We start from the raw sequence: 20,081 nt of genomic DNA, 5'->3' as shown, positions 1-20,081 counted from the left end.
TAACTAGGTTATTATGCACATGGCACTGAGGGAACAAACCGCAACAAAGAGAAGGTGAAAGAGCCTAACCGTGGTTTTAAAGAATACACAAGAACTGAGCAGATGAAAGAGTGGGAAGAATGGGATGAGACAGAATGAAAGCAAGCCTCTTCTAGCGTGGGGACCTGTAAGTGATCAGTATTAGTTTTGGGCAGAGCGCCCCTGGTAGAGAGATGAGATGAAGCAGCGATGTTGGAGCAGCTCTCGCAGTGACCCTGTCACATACATGATCATTTTCTGTCCATGCTATAGAGGAAAAACTGAAGCTCAGAGAGACTAAGTAACGTTCCAGAATTCTGATTTTAAATCATATGTCTTTGGTAGTTAGTTGATTCTGCTTCCCTGAATATAGTCTTCTCTTATCAGAAAATTTAAATTTTTATTTTGCATTAGATTCAGGAATAGAATGATCCTCTTGTATGATAAAAAATAAAGAGAACTTGCAATGGACAAGGCCTTTAGCAATCAAAGTAAAATCAGTTAGGTCTAGGGTTTCCTCTTCTTAGTTAATCATTCCCAGACCACAGAATCTAGCCCGAGCTCATCATGAGGACTTAAGCAAGAAGGCAGTGATCCATACACTATAAGTATATATCCTCTTGATCATGGGTTGTACACACCACTTTCAGAGAAGAATACTTTTAATATGAAGACTATTTGGATATATTTCTTATCAATAATAATAATAAAAAAATCTCAGTGAAATGCAGATCTTCTGTTTAGCCCGATATGGATTTTACCATCCACTGATACACCCTGGACGCACCTCTGCAGCACTTTTATGGCTCATGTTGGAACCACTGCTTCCTCTCTTCCTCTCTTTTACAATCCTAACATTAGGAACTACTTAATTTTTTGAGATTCCATCCCACTTTCATAAACAGAGAACAGCACGACTTACTTGATACTACTGTTGAGGGTGGGAAGGGGGACAGGCTGGAGAATATCGACAGCATGTGGGCAATGGGAGGCAGGGAGGGCAGTGGGTGGAGCAGGATAGCTTTTCAAGTAATCCTTGAAATAAATCTTCATGTATTGGCCTTACAATTTGGTTTGGATTCCCCCATCAGACAGGACCATATTCAGATGTAAATATTAAAAATAAAACTTTTGCTACAAAAACTTGAAAGCAGGCCTTTTATGAGACTTCTATGTACTTATATATGGGTAAGTTTAAAAGAAGCCTAATTAAACAAAGGCCAACACTGACAGAGAGGGGGAAGCTATTAACATGCTGCTGCTGCTGCTGCTAAGTCCCTTCAGTCGTGTCCGACTCTGTGCGACCCCATAGACGGCAGCCGACCAGGCTCCCCCGTCCCTGGGATTCTCCAGGCAAGAACACTGGAGTGGGTTGCCATTTCCTTCTCCAATGCATGAAAGTGAAAAGTGAAAGGGAAGTTGCTCAGTCATAGATGGGAGCTATTCCTCTACACAGGCTCTCTTATGGACCTGTTGCTTCATCAGGAACTCACTTTCTTCAACACCACTCCTTGGCATCAGATCTGCTGCAAAACTGGGATAAAGCCTCCCCAAAACCAGTGTGATCTGAGGTAGTATTGATAGTATTGGTGCTCTGTGGTGGGGGGCAGGGGGAGAAGTGTACTGTGTGAACTTTGGCTTACCCTCAACAAGTCTTAGTGTCAAGACTTAGTGCCTGGGTTTATATCCTGGTCCCACAACTTAAGCAAGTTAATAATTTTTCTGTTCAGTTTCCTCATCTGCAAAGAGGATAATAATAGTATCCACTTCATAGGGTTGCTGCAAGAATTAAATAAGTCAGTATTTATAAACTGCTAAGAATATCTGGTGCACAGTAAGCACTATGTAAGTGTTAGCTGTTAGTACATATGAAATACTTAAAAATACAATAAAGAAAAGCATGTATAATATAAAAACTTACAGAACATAGCACACATAATTATTACAAGGTTGTTGTAGAAAAGAGATCCAATAGGCCCTGAGGAACAGCTAGTACTGCTTATTGTGAAGACTGCAATAATAGAAAAATGGAACACAATTGACAGTATAATAGTACATATATGGAGACTAGGCAAGGAATAAACAAAAAGGAAGACTATACTGGGCTGATGAAATATTGGTGGATAAAACTGGAAAGGTAGATTAAGGCCAAATTATGCAAGCACTTTCATGACAGTCAAAGTGATGAACTGGACTTGACTTGGTAGGTAGCAGGTATCTTTTTAGAATCTAAACAGGGAAACAGCATGAGAAGATAACTTAGGAACAATACTGCCTGGATGGAATGAAGAGTATGAGAAGCACTGCTAAAGAATAAAGAGATTTCTATTGTGGCCCCACATATTCATGTGTCAGTTCAAAGATCTTACACATTTTTAAATATATAGTGCTATTTAATTAAGCTGATGAGGATCAGGTGAGACAACTTCTGGGCAAGCACTTTATAGGCTAAAAAGTGCTTAGAGAGTGCCAATACCACTAGTATCATAGTTGCTATTAAATTTTTTTTTTAATCTTTAAGAAGAAAAGTACTACTTTAATGAAAATGAACAATAATAAAATGTTCAGATATCATGGAGCAATTGCCAGTATCTTTATAAAAGGAAAGAGGGACTCATTCAATATCTGTATAGCTAACAAAATTTTAAATATTTATAATCAAGGGAAAAAAGTCAAGCAACTTCATGCCAGATGCCAACTGGGCAATTCCTTATTCTATTACTTGTGAACTATTTCTCAGGTATGTACTTTCTAAAATTCTCCATAATCTAGGCACAAAAGAGATGCATACAAAAGCTGGCACTTTAAAGTAAAACATGACATGAAGCATGCACGTGGCCAGTGACAAAGACCCAAGAATGGGAAGATGAGGACTACACACACGACGATTAAACAGCAGAACATGTATGTGCACCCTACACCTTACCACAGGGCTGCCCTCAAGGCTCAGCAAAGAACGGGCCACGTGAAGACTCTGCCCACAGCGCAGGAGACGCGGGTTTGATCCAGGGGTAGGGGAGATCCCCTGGAGAAGGCCATAGCAGCCCACTCCAGAATTGTTACCAGGAGAGCCCCATGGACAGAGGAGCCCTATGGGCTACAGTCCAGGAGGTCACAGAGAGTCAGACATGACCGAAGAGGCCAAGCACATACCTTACCACAGTCCTAGTATCACTGAAGAATGAAAATGGCTCCACCTGGATAGAGACGATATTCTACATAGATGAAAGGATACTTCATTGACCTTCTCAAAACCCCTACGAAGATGAACCCTAAACAGAGAACCTGCCCAAATGGATTGCTAAAAAGGTAATTTTAGTCAGTAAAAACAACACACAAACTAGAGAGGTGGTACATTATAACGGAAAGAGCCTGGGCTTTGAAACCAGGAGACTTGAGTTCAAATTCTGACTCATTTTCTAGCTGAAAATTTTTGAACAACTCTCTTAATGAGTATTCTTAATCAAACTGAAATATCTGAACCTCAGGCTTTCCAAATGGTAAACCATACTGAACCTTACACAGTGTTTAGATTACCAAATCAACATGTGAAAGCACTTTGTAAACATCCCTTAACAAATGATAATTTAAAATAATAATAATTAAATTATCATCTTAAGGTCATAGGCCATCAGAAGATTCTGAAATCTGCTTACTTGTGAGAGAATTTTATTTTTTTAAGCTATACTACCTATTATTAGTATTAGGATGTAAAAACATTGAGTCACTCCTTGGGGCTCAGAGATCAAGCAAATCTTTGGGAAATTCTCTGATTCATCAGTCCCAGAAGGCTAAATTTTATACATGAAGTTGTCAGAGAACGGTGGGCTTCCCTGGTGGCTCAGATGGTAAAGAGTCTGTCTGCAGTGCAGGAGACCCGAGTTTGATTCCTGGGTTTGGAAGATCCCCTGGAGGAGGGCACGGCAACCCACTCCAGTATTCTTGCCTGGAGAATTCCCATGGACTGTAGCCTGCCAGGCGCCTCTGTCCATGGGGTAGCAAAGAGTCGGACACAACTGAGTGACGAAACACACAGCACAGAGAATGGTAAATTAATGATAAATAAATTAGGGAGGAACCACACTCTTGATTTTGCCCAAACTTTGTAATCAAAGGCTGTGGAATAGAGATAATCAAGTTCCTAATGAAAAGAGGGAAGATCCCACTAATGGATCTATTCTCTAACTCACTGAGAAGAATACCAGTCAGTGGAGGAAGATGGCAGCAGGATATGAGTAATCTAACAAATAGGTCTTCAATAACTATCAGAATATCCTAAACTCAGTGGCTAACAACCTCTTTGAAGATCTATGAAATACTACTGAGTCCACATGTGAAGATTCCCAGTTATTGAAGAATCTCCTTTTTCTTTTTCCTTAGGTGATAGAACCTTTTTTAACACTTCACAAAGCGGATAATCTCCTTTTAGAGAACAGCCCAGAATTTCTAATTAAAATTAGTCACTGCCCAAATCAGTAGCAAAATAAATTTGGAATCATTGATTTTCTCATTGGAAAAGAAACTGGAGCCCTGAAAAGTGACCAAAAAGTAAAGTGAACACTTACCAACTTGTGAAGCAAGTCATCATTCTTATTGGACTGAGCCAAAATCCAACTCTTGATGGTTTCAGCCACTTTTAACAGGATGCCTTGCTGAAGGAGATGAATGACATTGTGCAAGATTATTAAACCACAGCTAAACATCAGAAAAACTTCAAATAACCTACTTCTAATTAATCACATTTTTTTAAATCAGAAAGTTAAAATCATCTAGGTTGTATTATACGCTATATTATGTGTTTTGCCAGTATGTCTCAGTCGCCTTACTGATCCCAAATTTAATCATATATCAGAATCACCTGGAGATTTTAGCTAGGAACATACTCCCAGGCCCCCCAACTAAATGTTCAGATTCAGTGAGTTTGGAATGAGACTTGGAAACCATTTTATCTTGGGTACACTATGTATTAATACTACCTATGTCAACACGATGACAATATGGGTATTTCAAAATGAAAAGCAAGTGCTCCGAGTTTTCAAATATTAAGAACATTTCATTCTACAATATTAAAGCAGAAATTTATTTTAATAATTTTAGAATAACTGTCTCATATTGAAATATGTTATATTATTGAATCAATCAAAAATTCAGTTTACCTTATTAGCTCATTTCCTGAGCAGGCCAGTAAATGGAGTTTACATTCACTGAGTGACTATAATATTCCAGGTACTGAAAAAGGGTTATGGGAACAAAGATGAATATGCATAACTGCTGTTTTCAAGAGCTTAGAAGAGACAGTACAAATAATTACAAACTAATGTAAAATCTGGGCTTCTCTGATAGCTCAGTTGGTAAAGAATCCACCTGCAATGCAGGAGATCCCGGTTCAATTCCTGGGTTGGGAAGATCTGCTGGAGAAGGGACAGGCTACCCACTCCAGTGTTCTTGGGCTTCCCTTGTGGCTCAGCTGGTAAAGAATCTGCATTACAAGATTCTGTGATGCAGGAGACCTGGGTTCGATCCCTGGGTTGGGAAGATCCCCTGAAGCAAGGGAAAGGCTACCCACCTCCAGTATTCTGGCCTAGAGAATTCCATGGACTGTTGCAAAGAGTCGTACACAACTGAGAGACTTTCACACTTTCTTTCACAATGTAAAATCTGGAGAAGTGTAGGAGGAAGGAGTTCAAGAGGAACTGACACTGGCGCTAAGCCCAGGCAAGGGACAGGATGAGTACAGGAGGGAACCATGGAAGTGTATGCCATTCAGACAGTGGCAGCTAAGAGTTTGGGCCAGCAAAGAGCCAAGGGAAGAACAGAAGAGTAATGAAGTTTAAAAGGTACACTGAGACAAATTTTAAAAGACTGTGGTCTTAATAGTTTTGAATTTATCCTATAGACTATGAGGAGTCATGGAAGGTTAATACAAGGAAGCGAAACAATAAAAATTTGCACGTTAGAAAAATAACTGGCAACAGAGCAACGGCTGTACTAGCAAGGAATGAGTGTAGCCAAGAAGCATGATTAGGAGGGTACATAATAGTCCGGCTAAATAATGATAAAAGCTTGTACTGGGGTAGTAAAAACAGCAATAACAAGGATTAGATTTTAGAGAGAAAGAAGTTGAGTCACTTACTGACCAAATCAATGCTAGAGTGTGGGAAACTGTAAGATAAATTGAGAGGGTAGTAATTTGGGAATACAGAAAAATATTTTCTTTGTTTCAGGGGTACTGAGGAAAAGAGCTCTGCTTTAGGCATGTTGAATCTGAGTTTCCTGGAGCACAGGCAGAATGTCTAACAAGTATCTGGAACTCAGTGAAAATGGAGAATAGAAAAAAGTGCCAGTGAAGGCAAGAAAGTAGATGAGACAGTTCAGAGAAAAAGAGACCAAGCAGAGGACTGATGCTAAAACTTTATGGAAGGAATGTTTAAGAATAATCCCAGGAAAAGAAACCAGAAACATATACAGAGAATGAATATTCATGAGAATACCAACACAGAATACTCAGTAAGTACCTAACAATCACATTTTTAAAAGAAAAAGACTAAAAATGGTGACTGTTTCATCATGAACTCATACAGAAAATTTGCTTTCCAAAGGAAATAACTGGAACTTCATCACTTGAACAGAATCTGGGGGGCAATTCTAAAAATATATCCCCTAAGAAGGAACAAGAAATCTTTTTAAAATTTAGCTGCCCCAGATTTATATAGAAAAAACTTATTTTAGAGAGATGTACCTTATGCAGTTGGAATGTGTGACATGAAGACTAAATGAACTTTCTAGATATGTGGTAATTTTGAAAAACACCTTCTGGCTATGCTTTTAACTACTCTTCAATTTCTGAGAGGATGAACTTTTAAACTCTTATTTACAAACTAATAACAATATTTCTAAATGTAAAAATACTGTCATAAATGAAAATAATTAAATACTTATAAAACCCAAGTTTACACACACACACACACACACACACACACACGAGTTCAATGTCCATCTCCGGCCCCAACACTATCCCTTGAGCCATCCTTTGTCTTTTGTTGCCAAGTAATCTCAAATTCAAATTTTAATCTATGAATAATCTTTTAGATATATCTTTAGGTTTTGCTTTTAAAACTTTCCCCCAGAAATATCTGTATTTGAAAGGAGCAAGGAGAAGAAAGGGCTGAGGTGGGGAGGACTCTCGAACCTGGTTCTGGTCTGTGGGTGCTCTCACTCCCTAACTCCTTCCTTGTGAGAATGAGCTAAAGAAAACACCGTTTCCCTGGTGTTTACTCTGCTGTTGCATTTGGGTCCAGCTTGGTTACTTCACATTTTAGAGTTTTTTCCTAAGAAGAACAAAAGGAAAGATCGTTCCCTTTCTATCTTACAGAGTAAACGATTAAGTGAAAACTTTAAAATCTTCCTCCCAAAAGTAACTGACTCCTATATTAAAACACTGATTAAACTAGAATGCTCAAGAAATGAGGTAATCTGGTTATATTTTTTTCTGTTAGAATTCTTTTTGTTAAAACTGAGATGTACTGGAATGTTTTATTTTAGTAAATACAATAACAGAGCGCAAACAGAGCACTAAGAGCACACATCAGTCCAGTGAACCTGATCACTGGTGGCTTCTTCAGCACCTCGGCCTCACAGTGCTGTGTACCAACCATGAAACACTTACTACACAAAAATATACGATACTGCAGACATAAAGGGCAGCGCAAACTGAGGCATCTTTGAAATAATTTATTAAATATTAATTTGCTTTCTTTAAAAAAAATATAAAGAAAAAAACTCTAGTTATTGTAGGAGTCCTATAGCTGGGCTCCCATTAAGGTATTGATTTCTGTTTTTTTTGTTTTTTTTCTGGTTTACTCTAAGTAACTTCAATATTTAAATAAGCAATATATTTTGATCCTCAATCATATTAATTTCAATTCATTATACAAATTACCCATGAGATAGTCCAAAATACCAAGGATTCATGTTTACAAACAGATATATACCACTGATGAAATAAAAATTAAAGTCTTAACCAGTGCAGGGGAAGAACATGGAGGTGCCAATAAGGTGTTTTTTTGTAAGGATAAGGATAAAGGCAATTTAAATAAATCAGTAAAAGACAAAAGATTGAGTCATAGAGAATGAAGATGCCTTCTTACTTTTGGCAGGGCTCTTGCAGGAGGCTTTTGCTGTCCCTCTGTCACTGTGCTTTTTTCTGCTTTTGGTGACAGAGAAGAACATACTTCAAAGTCTGTGTGTCCCAGATCCTGTAAGTACTGGTAAAGTGGAGAATTCTGAAAGACATATAAAATAAATTTCAAGATAATTACTACAGTTGACCCTTTAACAACATGGGTTTGAAAGACAGGGCTCCACTTTGATGATTTTAAAAAATACATACACACTACAGCACTACATATGGAGGGTGGCTAAAGCCCAGGAAGAGGAACTGAGAGTAGAGAGGACTGACTGTGAAGTTATACGCAGGTGGGTGCCTCTGACCCCCCTATATTTCAAAGGTCAACTGTATTTCAAAAGTTTGAGAGACCAAATTCAACATTATGACAAATATGCCCAAACTGAATTATTTACACAATGCCACTTAACATCAGAAGAAAAACAAAAAACAAAAAAATCAACAAACAATTCAGCAGGGTTAACTCAATAAAGGAAAAACTAAATAAAATAGACATTCTTTGCCAGCAAGAAAAAATGAATTTAGGAATATAAATAGATTTAAGCAATTTCTTTGTCCAAATTTTTGTAGTATTAGAAAAAATCGCTTCAAAATAGCTAATTCTGGCTAAATATAGCTCCAAAAAGGACTCACAGTGAAAAATAGTTATTACTTGAAGGCAGGAAGCAATGATTATACTGTATCAATTATAAATTTATTATACAGTCATACTGATTAAGTCAATCAGGCACAGACAGTATTATGTATCATCTATCAGCACTGAAAATAATTAAAACACCAAGAAAGTTACCAAAATAAGCTTACATACAAACATATGGTAGATAAGAGACAGTGTAGGTTAAGAACAAAAACTTTGGAGCCAAACTATTTGGATTTAGATCCCAACACTGCCTCCTACCAGGTTGGTAACCCATGGCGATTTATAATCTTTCTATGCTTCGGCTGTCTAATCTAAAAATAGGTATAATAATTAATACCTTAACCATAGGCTTCTAGGACTAAATAAATATAAAGCATTTGGAGCAGTCCCTGGCACACAGTAATTGTTCAATTTACACCTTAACTTTTTATAAGCTATGTGCCAAGAGCACATTATGGAATAGAACAAACAGAAACATCTTTATCACTATTGAATGAAAATCCATGGTACAATTCTAGATAAATGCTTTACCATCATCATTACTACTGTTATTCCAATTTCATAGATGAGGAAAGAGTCACCTAGAGAAAGAAGGATAGGTATGACTCCAACGATAATGCTCTGAAATATTGTATTATATTACCTAAAATTATAAACAGCCTCCTGTGTTTAGAAAAGAGGACACCAAAGAAGCTTACGAACAGGTTAGTATAGAGAGACATGAAGCAAATGAATAATTATAAGAATGTACTGGTTGCTATGGAAACAGAGTAGAGGCAGCTAAATGAGACCAATACTTTGAGGGAATATTATCTTTGAGTCTGGAAAAATGAGGAAGAGTGGGAATTTGCTGGACTGGTAGCAATTCACTGGCTATTAATTTGAGAGAATAGGAAGATGAGTCAAATGCCTTCCTTTGAAGCTATGTTTAATCTCTCCTTTGAGAAAAATAGGCAAAGCATTTAAAAATAAGGAGAAAGAACTTATAGTCTCATCCCTAAATCAGACTTAAAATCTCTAGTGGCAGAAATGGTTAATCTTTCTATTACCCATAATGTATTTTCAAATATTGCCTTGAGTTACTCCACCTGTATTTTCAAACTGAACTGTGAACCCCATCTTGCTCTGCCCCCAGAAAGGCAAAAGAACAATTATACTAGTTCTTTTGGGTTGACCTTTAGAAAAGTTTACATACTTAAAAAACAAAACAAAATCCAAACTTGTTTTTAAGACAGTAGAATCCTTTCTTTAAATGAATTCCCATGGGGAAGAACAATAAATAAGATGGATCAAAGTGGAGTTATTCTAATTCAAGGGTCATCAAACTTCTTTTGTAAAGGCCAGATAGTAAACATTTTAGGCTCTGCAGGCCATATGGTCTCTGTCCCAACTAATCAAGTATGCTGCTGTAGTGTGAAAGCAGCCACAGACAATACACAGACTGATGAATGTGGTTATGTTCCAATAAAACCTTATTTATGGAAACAGTGAACTTCTTATAGTTTTCATGTGTCACAAAATAACATTCTTTTGATATTTTTCCCAACCATTAAAAATGTAAAAACCATTCTTTGTTCACCAGCCATATAAAAATAGGCACAGAAAGAGTACAAACTGGCCCTACTCAACTAAGATCATGAGGCACACTTTTGATTGCTAACTGTTCTCTGGGAAGGGGCTTAGTGGGTGGGGACTGGGCCAAACTTCTTTTTACTCAAACTGTAAGGCCCTACCTTACAACACACTAGCTGATGCTATGTCCAGCACTGACTACAATGTCCCTTCCTTTTCCAGCTTATGTCACAGCTCACAAAATAACAAAATGGAGTATCTGTAACAGATTTTTAAAAAGTAATCACACAGAAGAGTGTGATTATACATAAATACTTTGTTCTCCCTTTTTGTTTGCACATTAACTAAGAGCATACACACTCAGTTTGGATAACCACAGTCTGAAACACTATTTCATATTTCACAAAACAGCAAATATTAACTGTTTAGTAAATTCTGGCCTGCTAAGCCCATCACTGCTTTGTTTCATGGCTTTATGTAACTAAGTTTTTGGCAAAATTTCAGAGTAGACCACCTCTGGAGACAGGGGATGAAGGTAAAGCATGTAAAATGTTAATTTCAGTCACTGTCCTATTTCATGTTTGTACTTCTCTCTTTTTGGCTGTTAATACAAATTGTATCACTTTCCAACACATATAAACAGTCTATATGAACACTAAAGCTTTATTGATTATATTTATGATAGCATTCTGAGTTGTAGCATTTACTGTTTTATTTGCACTTTTATGACTCAATAACCTTTGAGCCAAAAGAAAATTTAAAATTTAACCAATGATAACACACAAATGAAAAACAAACATCCTTTGGCTAACAAACTGAACAGCAGCCAAGATGAACTGACCAAGATAGACCTTGTAAGACAAATTTTTAACAGTGCAAAGGGATTTCTAGTAATTATTTTATATTAATTTAAAAAATGTTTGGCAGATAAAATTACCTTTCTCTCTGAAACTACCAAATCACCTATGCACTAACTGAAAGATCTCAGATAGCCAAATCAAGATCAGTGATTTTCAAAAATTTTTGGTCTCGAGACTCCTTTCTAGTCTTAAAAATTATAAAGGTTCCAAAGAGTTTTTGTTTATCTGGATGCCTAACAATATTTATCATATTAGAAATTTAAAACTAAAACATTAAAATATTTATCAACTTACTTAGAATAACAATAAACCTATTATAATAGTCATGGAAATAACTGAAAAATTTTGACAACATGATTTTAATGAAATTTTTTTCACAATGAAATAAATATATTGAGGTAAGTGGACTGTTTTATATTTTCGCAAATCTCTTATTAAAGTCTGGCATAACAGGAGGAAGTGGCTGGATTCTTATATCTCCTTCTGCACTGAATCAGCTGCAAGTTTTTATTTTGGATGAAGTATATAAAGAAAATCAGACCTTAAACAGATATGCAGTTGGAAAGGGAGGGAGTATTTCAAGTCTTTTCTGATAACTGTATTATCAAAAAACAGCCATATCAAACTCTACAAGTGAAAATTTTGAAAAGGTTTAACGTGAAATATGAAACCATATTGGCTGAGCTTTGCATATTTTGTACATGCAACAGAGAATGAGAGTGATAGAAGCAAATAACGTCTTAGTATAAAACTTGATCACCCAATATAAAACAAATTACTTTTTCTTTTACAACAAGGTGAAGTTCCATACTGCAACAGCCTTAACCACTATATTTGGAGGTTTGGGACTATTAGGCTTAAAAACGAATACACAGAAATTTCTGTGATTCATATAATGAGTATTATTATAGGTTGATTCAGCTTTAGAAAGGGACTCTGTGTGTGTGTGTGGAGGGTAAGGCAAAGTAGGTGGTGAAAAATAATTTTCTTTGTTATAGCTTTTTCCCTTGGTTCAAGGGAACAGAATCAAAATGTTTCAGTTGTTTTCTTGAAGAGAAATTATTAGCACTGGATTCAAACTACAATTTTGTAGTACTGGAGAATGTTACTGCTGCCAAAAGAAATATGAGAAATCCAAGACACAGCATGTGGGAGCTTCTCCTCAGGAAATCCTTGTGGTTCACTATTCCTGTAAATTTTAGCTGACAGAAAACACACATCATAGCACCAGAAAGAATTTTGCTAAATGCAAAAATGCCAGAAGTCTTTGGTTGTGCTAAGATTGTTCTGATGGCTAAAATATACTTTTGTAAGAAAGATAAATAAAGAATAAGACAGGAAATCCCAATATTTTTGCTAAACAAGCACTGCAATAAAATGATTCTTTAAGTCCCAGATTACCTGCATTTCATGCTCCCCCCAAGACAGGAGATCCCATGCCAATGGATATATAAAGTTTGAACAACTCATTTTAACAAATTGTTTATTTTCTCCATGATTTATGGTGCATTCCACAGAAGTGCCAGTACTATTACTACTGATTTGCATTTTAAAAGATTAACTGTGCAGAAATGGAGGTGATGTGTAAAATGCTCTTATTAATATGTTCTCTCTTTTAAACCGCTTTAAACCTTACAGGTAAAGCAAGTTGTAATCTTTCAGGTTCTAGCCCAGAAAGGGAAGAAAAGGCCAAATCCAGCAGAATCAGACAACTCATAATAATAAATACTAACTAAAAATCCCCCTGTGTGGCAGGTAATATGTAGGCACAGGTGAGAAAACAAAACAGGTGAGGTCTTTGCTAAAAAAGTTTCATTCTATGACACTTCTGATAAAACTATGGTACACTCAATACTTTCCAACTAAGTTGATGGTTTCAGGAAAACCTTCTCTTGGTCTCAGCTTCCTGAAGTACAAAGAATGCCGTGAGGTTCTTAAACTTGTTCAGGTGGTAAAACAAAACTCTTGACATTCTTTGGGAAACAAGACAGAAAAGTGGTACACTAAAATGTAGAATTTTGTGCTAACTCAAATGCCATTTTACCCGATGTAATCAGTCAAGTCTACAGTATGGAAATTCTACAGATCAAATCACCAAGTTTCTTCAACAACAAAAAAATGATACAATAAAGGTAGAGGAGGTAAAGAAAACTGCTAAAGACTAAAGGGACATATCACCCAAATGTGATGGATGGATGTTAGGATCCTGGTTTGATAAAGACATTTCTGAGATACCTGAGGCAATCCAAACATAGGTATTAGATGATACTAGGGAATTATTATTAATGTTTTAGATAATTGCATCAGAGTTAGCATTAAAAAACAGAGTGCTTATCTGATAGAGATGTATACTGAAGCATTTATGGGTGGTATTAAGTAATATCTGGGATTTGCTTTAAAATACTCCAAGAAAGATGAGGGTGGGAGGGGAACAGATGAAAGAGTTTGGCATAAAGTTAACAGCTGCTCAAGCTGAAGTTGGGTTATGGGCACATAGAACTTTCACTCTATTACTCTTCTTATGTATAATTTTAAAAGTTCATTATGAAAGTTTTTAAAAGTCAGATGCTAGGTTTTTCCAGAGTCTGGTATAAAAGATTTAAGAAGACGGCAGAAAAATTGAAAAAATTCAAGTTATTCTTTTAATCTAGGAAAAAGATAAGCTTATTAAATTTTAGAAAAGAATTCTCAAGTCTTTACAAATTTCCATATAATGGTACTAGTATTTTTAGTATTTACTGAAAGAGAATATAACAAAGTACTCTCTAGCAACAAGATTTCAAGTTACCAGTCTTAGTAGAGGTACAAATAAATGGCTAACTACATGTCAATTATTCATATTTACTTTTCAAAAACTAATGTGAAGTTTGTGGGATAAGCAATTTTCAGCTATGTGATTTCTGAAGCCATGTTTAGACAGTTAAAACAAAACAAACACAAAAACCCAGTATATTCTTATGGAGCAAGTAGTTCTCAAAGTAGATTTTGGCCCCATTCCCCAACTCTGATATTTGGCAATGTCTGAAGATAATTCTGGTTGTTATAACTGAGGGGATGAGCTTTACTGGCATCTAATGGAGAGAGATCAGGGCTATACTCGACATCTGACAATGCATAGGACGACCCCCACAAGTTATCCAGCTCAAACTGTCAACAGTGCTGAGGCTGAGAAACCCTGTTTTACAGTATAAGCAATCACAGATTGAAAAAATTCCCCCCAAATATGTAGCCCAGCAGCTGCTTTCATTATTTACCTTTTACTTTGGTAGCATGATAGATTCCAAAGCCAAAATGGAAAATTACTTTTCCATGACTTGCCATCTAAAAACCCAACAGGCTCTGTAATAGTGAAATGAGTTACCTTCGAAATAACTGCAGTAGAGTTTACACGTTAAAATTTCAACCAGTCACTAATATCGTGTAAAACCAAAATTATTACAGACTTGGGTACATTTGGAGACTATTTCTAAATGAACTTTTTATTCATCTAACTGAACTTTATAATTTTCTAATAAAATAATTCCCTTATTGAAAAATTTCTGTTGGGGTCTCAACATAAGAAAAGAAAAAATATACCTGACTAACGAGGCCACATATGCAACTAGAAAAGTTGGATATCTAAATAAACTTGGTTTCTCCCCAGATGGCATCTTACTAAGAAGTGGCTTTGGTTACCAGCACATCTCTGTCCATGCTACAGGCCCACAAGCACGCACCTGCATCAAGCTGGGAAACAGCCAGCAGAATGCGAAGATGCTCTTTCCAAATTAATCCTGATGCACCTTCTGAATACTCTCCTCTTCCCCAGGAGAGCTCAGTTACCCTTTTAGAAAAGCAATGTATAGTCTGCAACAACTACTGGCCAAATTCTGATTCTGGTTCTTCATCAACAATTTGCTTGGTCTTCTAGATGCCGATGACAGAGTGCTAACAGCATTCTGCCAGGAAAATTTAGCAAAAGGGAAACTTAAATGGCAATCGTCATTTGCTTATCTGCTGCTGCTGCTAAGTCACTTCAGCTGTGTCCGACTCTGTGCGACCCCATAGACAGCAGCCCACCAGGCTCCCCAGTCCTGGGATTCTCCAGGCAAGAACACTGGAGTGGGTTGCCATTTCCTTCTCCAATGCAGGGAAGTGAAAAGTGAGAGTGAAGTCGTTCAGTCGTGTCCGACTCTTCGCGACCCCATGGACAGAAGCCTACCAGGCTCCTCCGTCCATGGGATTTTCCAGGCAAGAGTAATGGAGTGGGGTGCCACTGCCTTCTCCTACCACTAACCAAATATTTATAGAGCACCTACTATACTAACTAGAGTTATAGTAATTTTTTGCCATTAACTTCTCTTTGAGGATATTCAAGAAAAAGTTAACTTTGCTTTACTTATAAAAGGAAACTAAGTTCAAATGCTCAATGTCATGGATTTTTTCCCCCCCACTGTTTTTAAATTAAAAATTAAAACAATACCAAAAGATATAAAATGCAATAAAAATTTTTTTTTCCCTGCCCCTGATCCTACCCCTACATCCTCTCCCAAAATGTAATAAACATTCTTTAGCTTGTGAATTCTTCCTCATAAATTTGGAATCCATTTATGATTGAAAGTGGCTGGCAATGGAGATGGCTAAGATGACTCCGAGATTTTTGGTTTGAACAATTAGGAGGTGCTATTTACCAAAATATAAAATAGCAACAGAGGAACAAGTCTGAAGAGGGAGGCAATGAGTTAGAGGCACTATGAGACATTCAAATATAAGTAACTTGGACCTAAGATATTTGGAGATCAGGAAAGTGGCCTAGTCTGAGTGTATAGGTTGGAGTTTTTAGCAAATAGGTATGCTGGCAAACCCATACGACATCATACAGGTGTGGAAACAGAAGGAGTAAATGAGATCAGCCTGAGATAACACATAGTGTGAGAAGACAAAAGGGCCCTAAGAAAGACCAGTATTTTAGAAAAGAGTAAAGTCAAAGCTGGCAAATAATAATAGTAACATTAACAACTGTTAGATTTGTTGAGTTGAATATATATTAAGCATAAGTTAAGCATGTTTTACCATACCTAATTTACTCCTAACAACAAACTTCTAAAGAGGTATTATTACTACCACTCCCATTTTAGAAGGAAACTGGGATATATGGAGGTTAAATAACTTGTCCAAGGTCACCCAGCAGAATGGAAGCTAGCTGGGGTGAGTCCAAAGCCTACATCCTTAACCTTAACACAAAACTGCCCGAGGAAAAAGGAGATCTAAAAGGAACAACTAAGGCTTCTCTCACAAAAGTTTTATCATACAGGTATGGTGAGGCCCATAGATCAGGAGACAACTGCCACTGGAAAGACAGTTTGTTATATTCACAGATCTCGAGATGGGAGCAGGCTGTGCTCCCCAGGGAAGGAGTGGGGACATGGGCCGCACCAGGGAGAGGAGGGAATTACGGGAGAGTCTTCACTGTGGTTTCTGTGGGAAGGAAGGCAGCAAAGTAAGCAGGCTTAAGACTGGCGAAATGGATGATTTCAGCAGGCTCTAGAGCACAGGGTCTGTCCTGAGTAGGGCCTGGTACTACTAGTCACCCCAGGGTGACTAGGCAGACAGACAGTAGACAGGTGAGCAGTTTTTTTGGTAACCTCTTTTCGTAACCTGGGAGGAGCAATCCTTGCAGGGTCAGCAAGACTCCAAGATGTTAAATGTATCAGAATACAGAAAGTAAAACAAGAACTAATAAACTAATATGTCAGATTTTATATTCTGTAAGGTTTAAAATGCAGGCCCTGCATGGTACTATTTTTAACTCAATTATATATTTTCCCCCCTTTCTTCAGGTTGTACTCATCTCAAGTTATTTCCCTTTCACTGCGAGCTTTAAGTTTCACAGAACTACAGTCTCTGAAATTGGATTTTTTTTTTCCTGAGAATATATTTTGAAAATGGCAGCTCCTCCAGATCTTCATAGAACTGCTCCTCTTATGATCTACCAGCTCTTTGATTTTCCTATTCACTCATTTCAGTGCTGCAGCTTCCCAGAGGCTATGGGGCCCATAGGCAGTGGATATCTCAAAATGGTCCTTGACCTGCTCCCTCTGCCCATTTTGCAGGTTACAACAGTGCTTACTTCCGGTTTGGAAATGTCAGTGAAAGCTGCTAATTCTGTTTGGTGCTACCAGATACACTTATTTCTCACAAGAAGATGATCAGTGTAGACTCTCATCTGTTTTTTGATGCCCGCCCCACTAATTCCTCCCCAAACAAAGCAGCACCAAACATTTACTGAGTAACCACACTGCCAGGCATGGTTCTAAGCATTTTTTATACAATAATTCTCATCTTTACAATAATCTTTTATGGCAGAGCTCATTTAAGGGAAGAGGAAACTAAGGCACAGAGAGACCAAGGAACTTGGTTGGCCAAGGTCACAGAGACAGTAAATGCTAAGAGTCAGGATTTGAATCTAGGGAGCCTGACAGAGTCAAAGCTGTTATTTACTCCACTACATTGCAAATAAGTAAAGAAGTTCATTAACTTTGTTTTATATAGTATTTTGTACAGTTTATGTATTCTTTTAACCAGAAGCTGAACTTGTGATTTTTAAATTACTTAACAGATTAAGTTAGAAAACTCAAAACAGATCAGCATAAGTCTTCCAGTAATATCTACATTTATTACCCATCATTTCTCTTTCAGATGAGCCATAATTCACACGAATTTGCCTCAGATTACACAAGCTTAGAAGCTGGCTACAAAGAATATTGTTTGAGCCGGACTTCAAAGTAGTTTGCAAGAGTAAAGTATTATTACAATGAAAATATATTTATGTGTTATTTGTGTGGGAAGAGGTGCCCAATATGAGAGGTTGAATTCTTAATTTAGCAAATGAATGGAATGATCTTGAGCAACTTTCTAAATAAAAATTAATGATCTACTTGACCATTACACACTTCTTTTATTTAAAGCATCATACCATATCAGAGCAAAATGCAAACTACTATCAAATGTTAGATGCTACATGATGTCTGTAAGTTTTTATTAAACACAAAAGGCAATAGGAAAATACTTAACTACCAACAGAAAGTAGTAGGAAGCACTGGCACAGAAACCTGAAACCGTGTGAGGCAGAAGTAACTGCTAATGAAGACTTTACACCCATATAAACCTGTTCTCAGAAGCCTTCGATTTCTATCCCCTTGTTAATAGAATTTATCAAATTACTTACAGGTAACTTTTCTTTAAAAGTCTAAGAAAAGTACTACAATTTATTTAAGTTACATATTTTTTAATGTTTCTACCATACCAACAGAACCTCTTAAAAATCTTTTATTCAAAATCTTTAAGGAGAAAGATATTTGTAATTAGAGGAATTTGATGGAGAATATTTGCCTTGAAACAACTTATTAACCATTATAAATATTTTAAAAATCTTTTATCTTTGAATGTAGTTTAAAGTTGTACATTTAAATGTGATTATCACATATAGAACAGCATTGTTTTTGAAGAATGTGATTGAAAAGGATGAACTGAAAAAAAAAAAAAAGGATGAACTGTTGTCAATTGTTTCGATTTTCTTATTTCTTTACAGTTAACTGAAGAACTCCATAAAATAAGCTGACGAAGAAGACTGTCATTACCAAATTACACAAGGTAGCTATTTTCTCTATTTTTAATAAAGAAACTTTTGGTATATCAACAGCTAAAACAGTCACAATTAATAAACCCTACAAAGGAAAATACATTTTCCCACTACTATTAACTATATTGCTAATATATGGAATTTCTATAGATCTTTCATTTATTATTTATCAGCACACAATCATAAAACATAATTTTAAAATGACTATTTATTGCCCCCACCTTCAACCTTGAATAATATCATAGAAAAAGTACACTGCAAAATTCAAGATATTATAAAATAATAGGAAATACTTTTTGGAGTATATACATTTAAGCATAACTTCTAAATTACTATTCCAAAAGTTCCAAATTCATGTGTTAATTGTTCCTCATTATCAGCAAAGCAAAAATCTAATCATAGAATTTAAAAAGAATAAGCTAAAAAGGTTCATAAATGGGTTTAATTAGGGTCTAACTAATTAAACTACTCACAGACAGCATAGTTCTAAATCCTCGAATTGACCCAGAGGAAAAATTTATTGCCTCTTGACCATATTCTTTTGATCCGTACACTTCTTTCTTTGATGGTTCCCACTTGTTTCTCCAGAACTACAGTACAAAATGGCCACTGAACTGGAGGGTGTGTCCTCATCATTACTAAGCATTTTGCTATCAGAAGCAGCTCTTTGAAAAAACCTGAACATAATTTCTTCAGTGCCACTCAATATTACTCTGTAACTGCAGAAGTAGTAATAAAGATGGTGGTGTTTAAAAAATGACATTAGAGATTATTACTTAATATTTATGTTAGGTTTTTTAAAAAAAACAGCAGCAAATAAGACATATATTCATAAATTCTCCTGGCTGCAGGCTTCTATTTTCCAGCAGAAACTTATCCTATCCAGTTAATTTTTCATGAAATGTTATAAGCAACAAAAAGGTTTAGAGAGATTAACTTAACATTTTCTCCTGTATAATAGTACAAATGTACTTAAGTACAACAGTATCTAATCCAAAACAAAACATATCCATCAAAAGAAAGATGAGGAGATGCAAAGGGAGAGCACTCACACAGCTTACAGGCTCCACTGATGAAAGGCAAAGAGCAACCGTGACTTGCTCTTAACTAAGGAAAGAGAAGACAGTAACCCTGCCTGACCCCTCTCCAGTTATGATGCTACCCTTAATGTTACTCAATATCTTG

The 20,081-nt window shown here is 36.4% G+C and overlaps 1 protein-coding gene across 4 annotated transcripts in view; it reads right to left on the bottom strand.

Annotated features, from left to right (window-relative positions):
• Positions 1–20,081, bottom strand: part of VEZT (vezatin, adherens junctions transmembrane protein) — a 67,639-nt gene that overhangs the window by 32,082 nt on the left and 15,476 nt on the right. For 3 of the 4 annotated variants that reach the window (XM_070454345.1, XM_070454344.1, XM_020877912.2), the window contains exons 2-3: positions 8,166–8,300; positions 4,584–4,670 (exon numbers count right to left, since the gene is read on the bottom strand). In XM_070454345.1, the coding sequence (XP_070310446.1) occupies positions 4,584–4,670; positions 8,166–8,300 (222 nt within the window). The remainder of the gene's footprint in view (positions 1–4,583; positions 4,671–8,165; positions 8,301–20,081) is intronic. The other variant, XM_070454346.1, reaches the window with a different exon arrangement.

The sequence above is a fragment of the Odocoileus virginianus genome, chromosome 24 (assembly GCF_023699985.2).
Source record: "Odocoileus virginianus isolate 20LAN1187 ecotype Illinois chromosome 24, Ovbor_1.2, whole genome shotgun sequence".
Classification (NCBI taxonomy): domain Eukaryota; kingdom Metazoa; phylum Chordata; class Mammalia; order Artiodactyla; family Cervidae; genus Odocoileus; species Odocoileus virginianus.
This window is presented reverse-complemented; position numbering and strand designations above follow the sequence as displayed.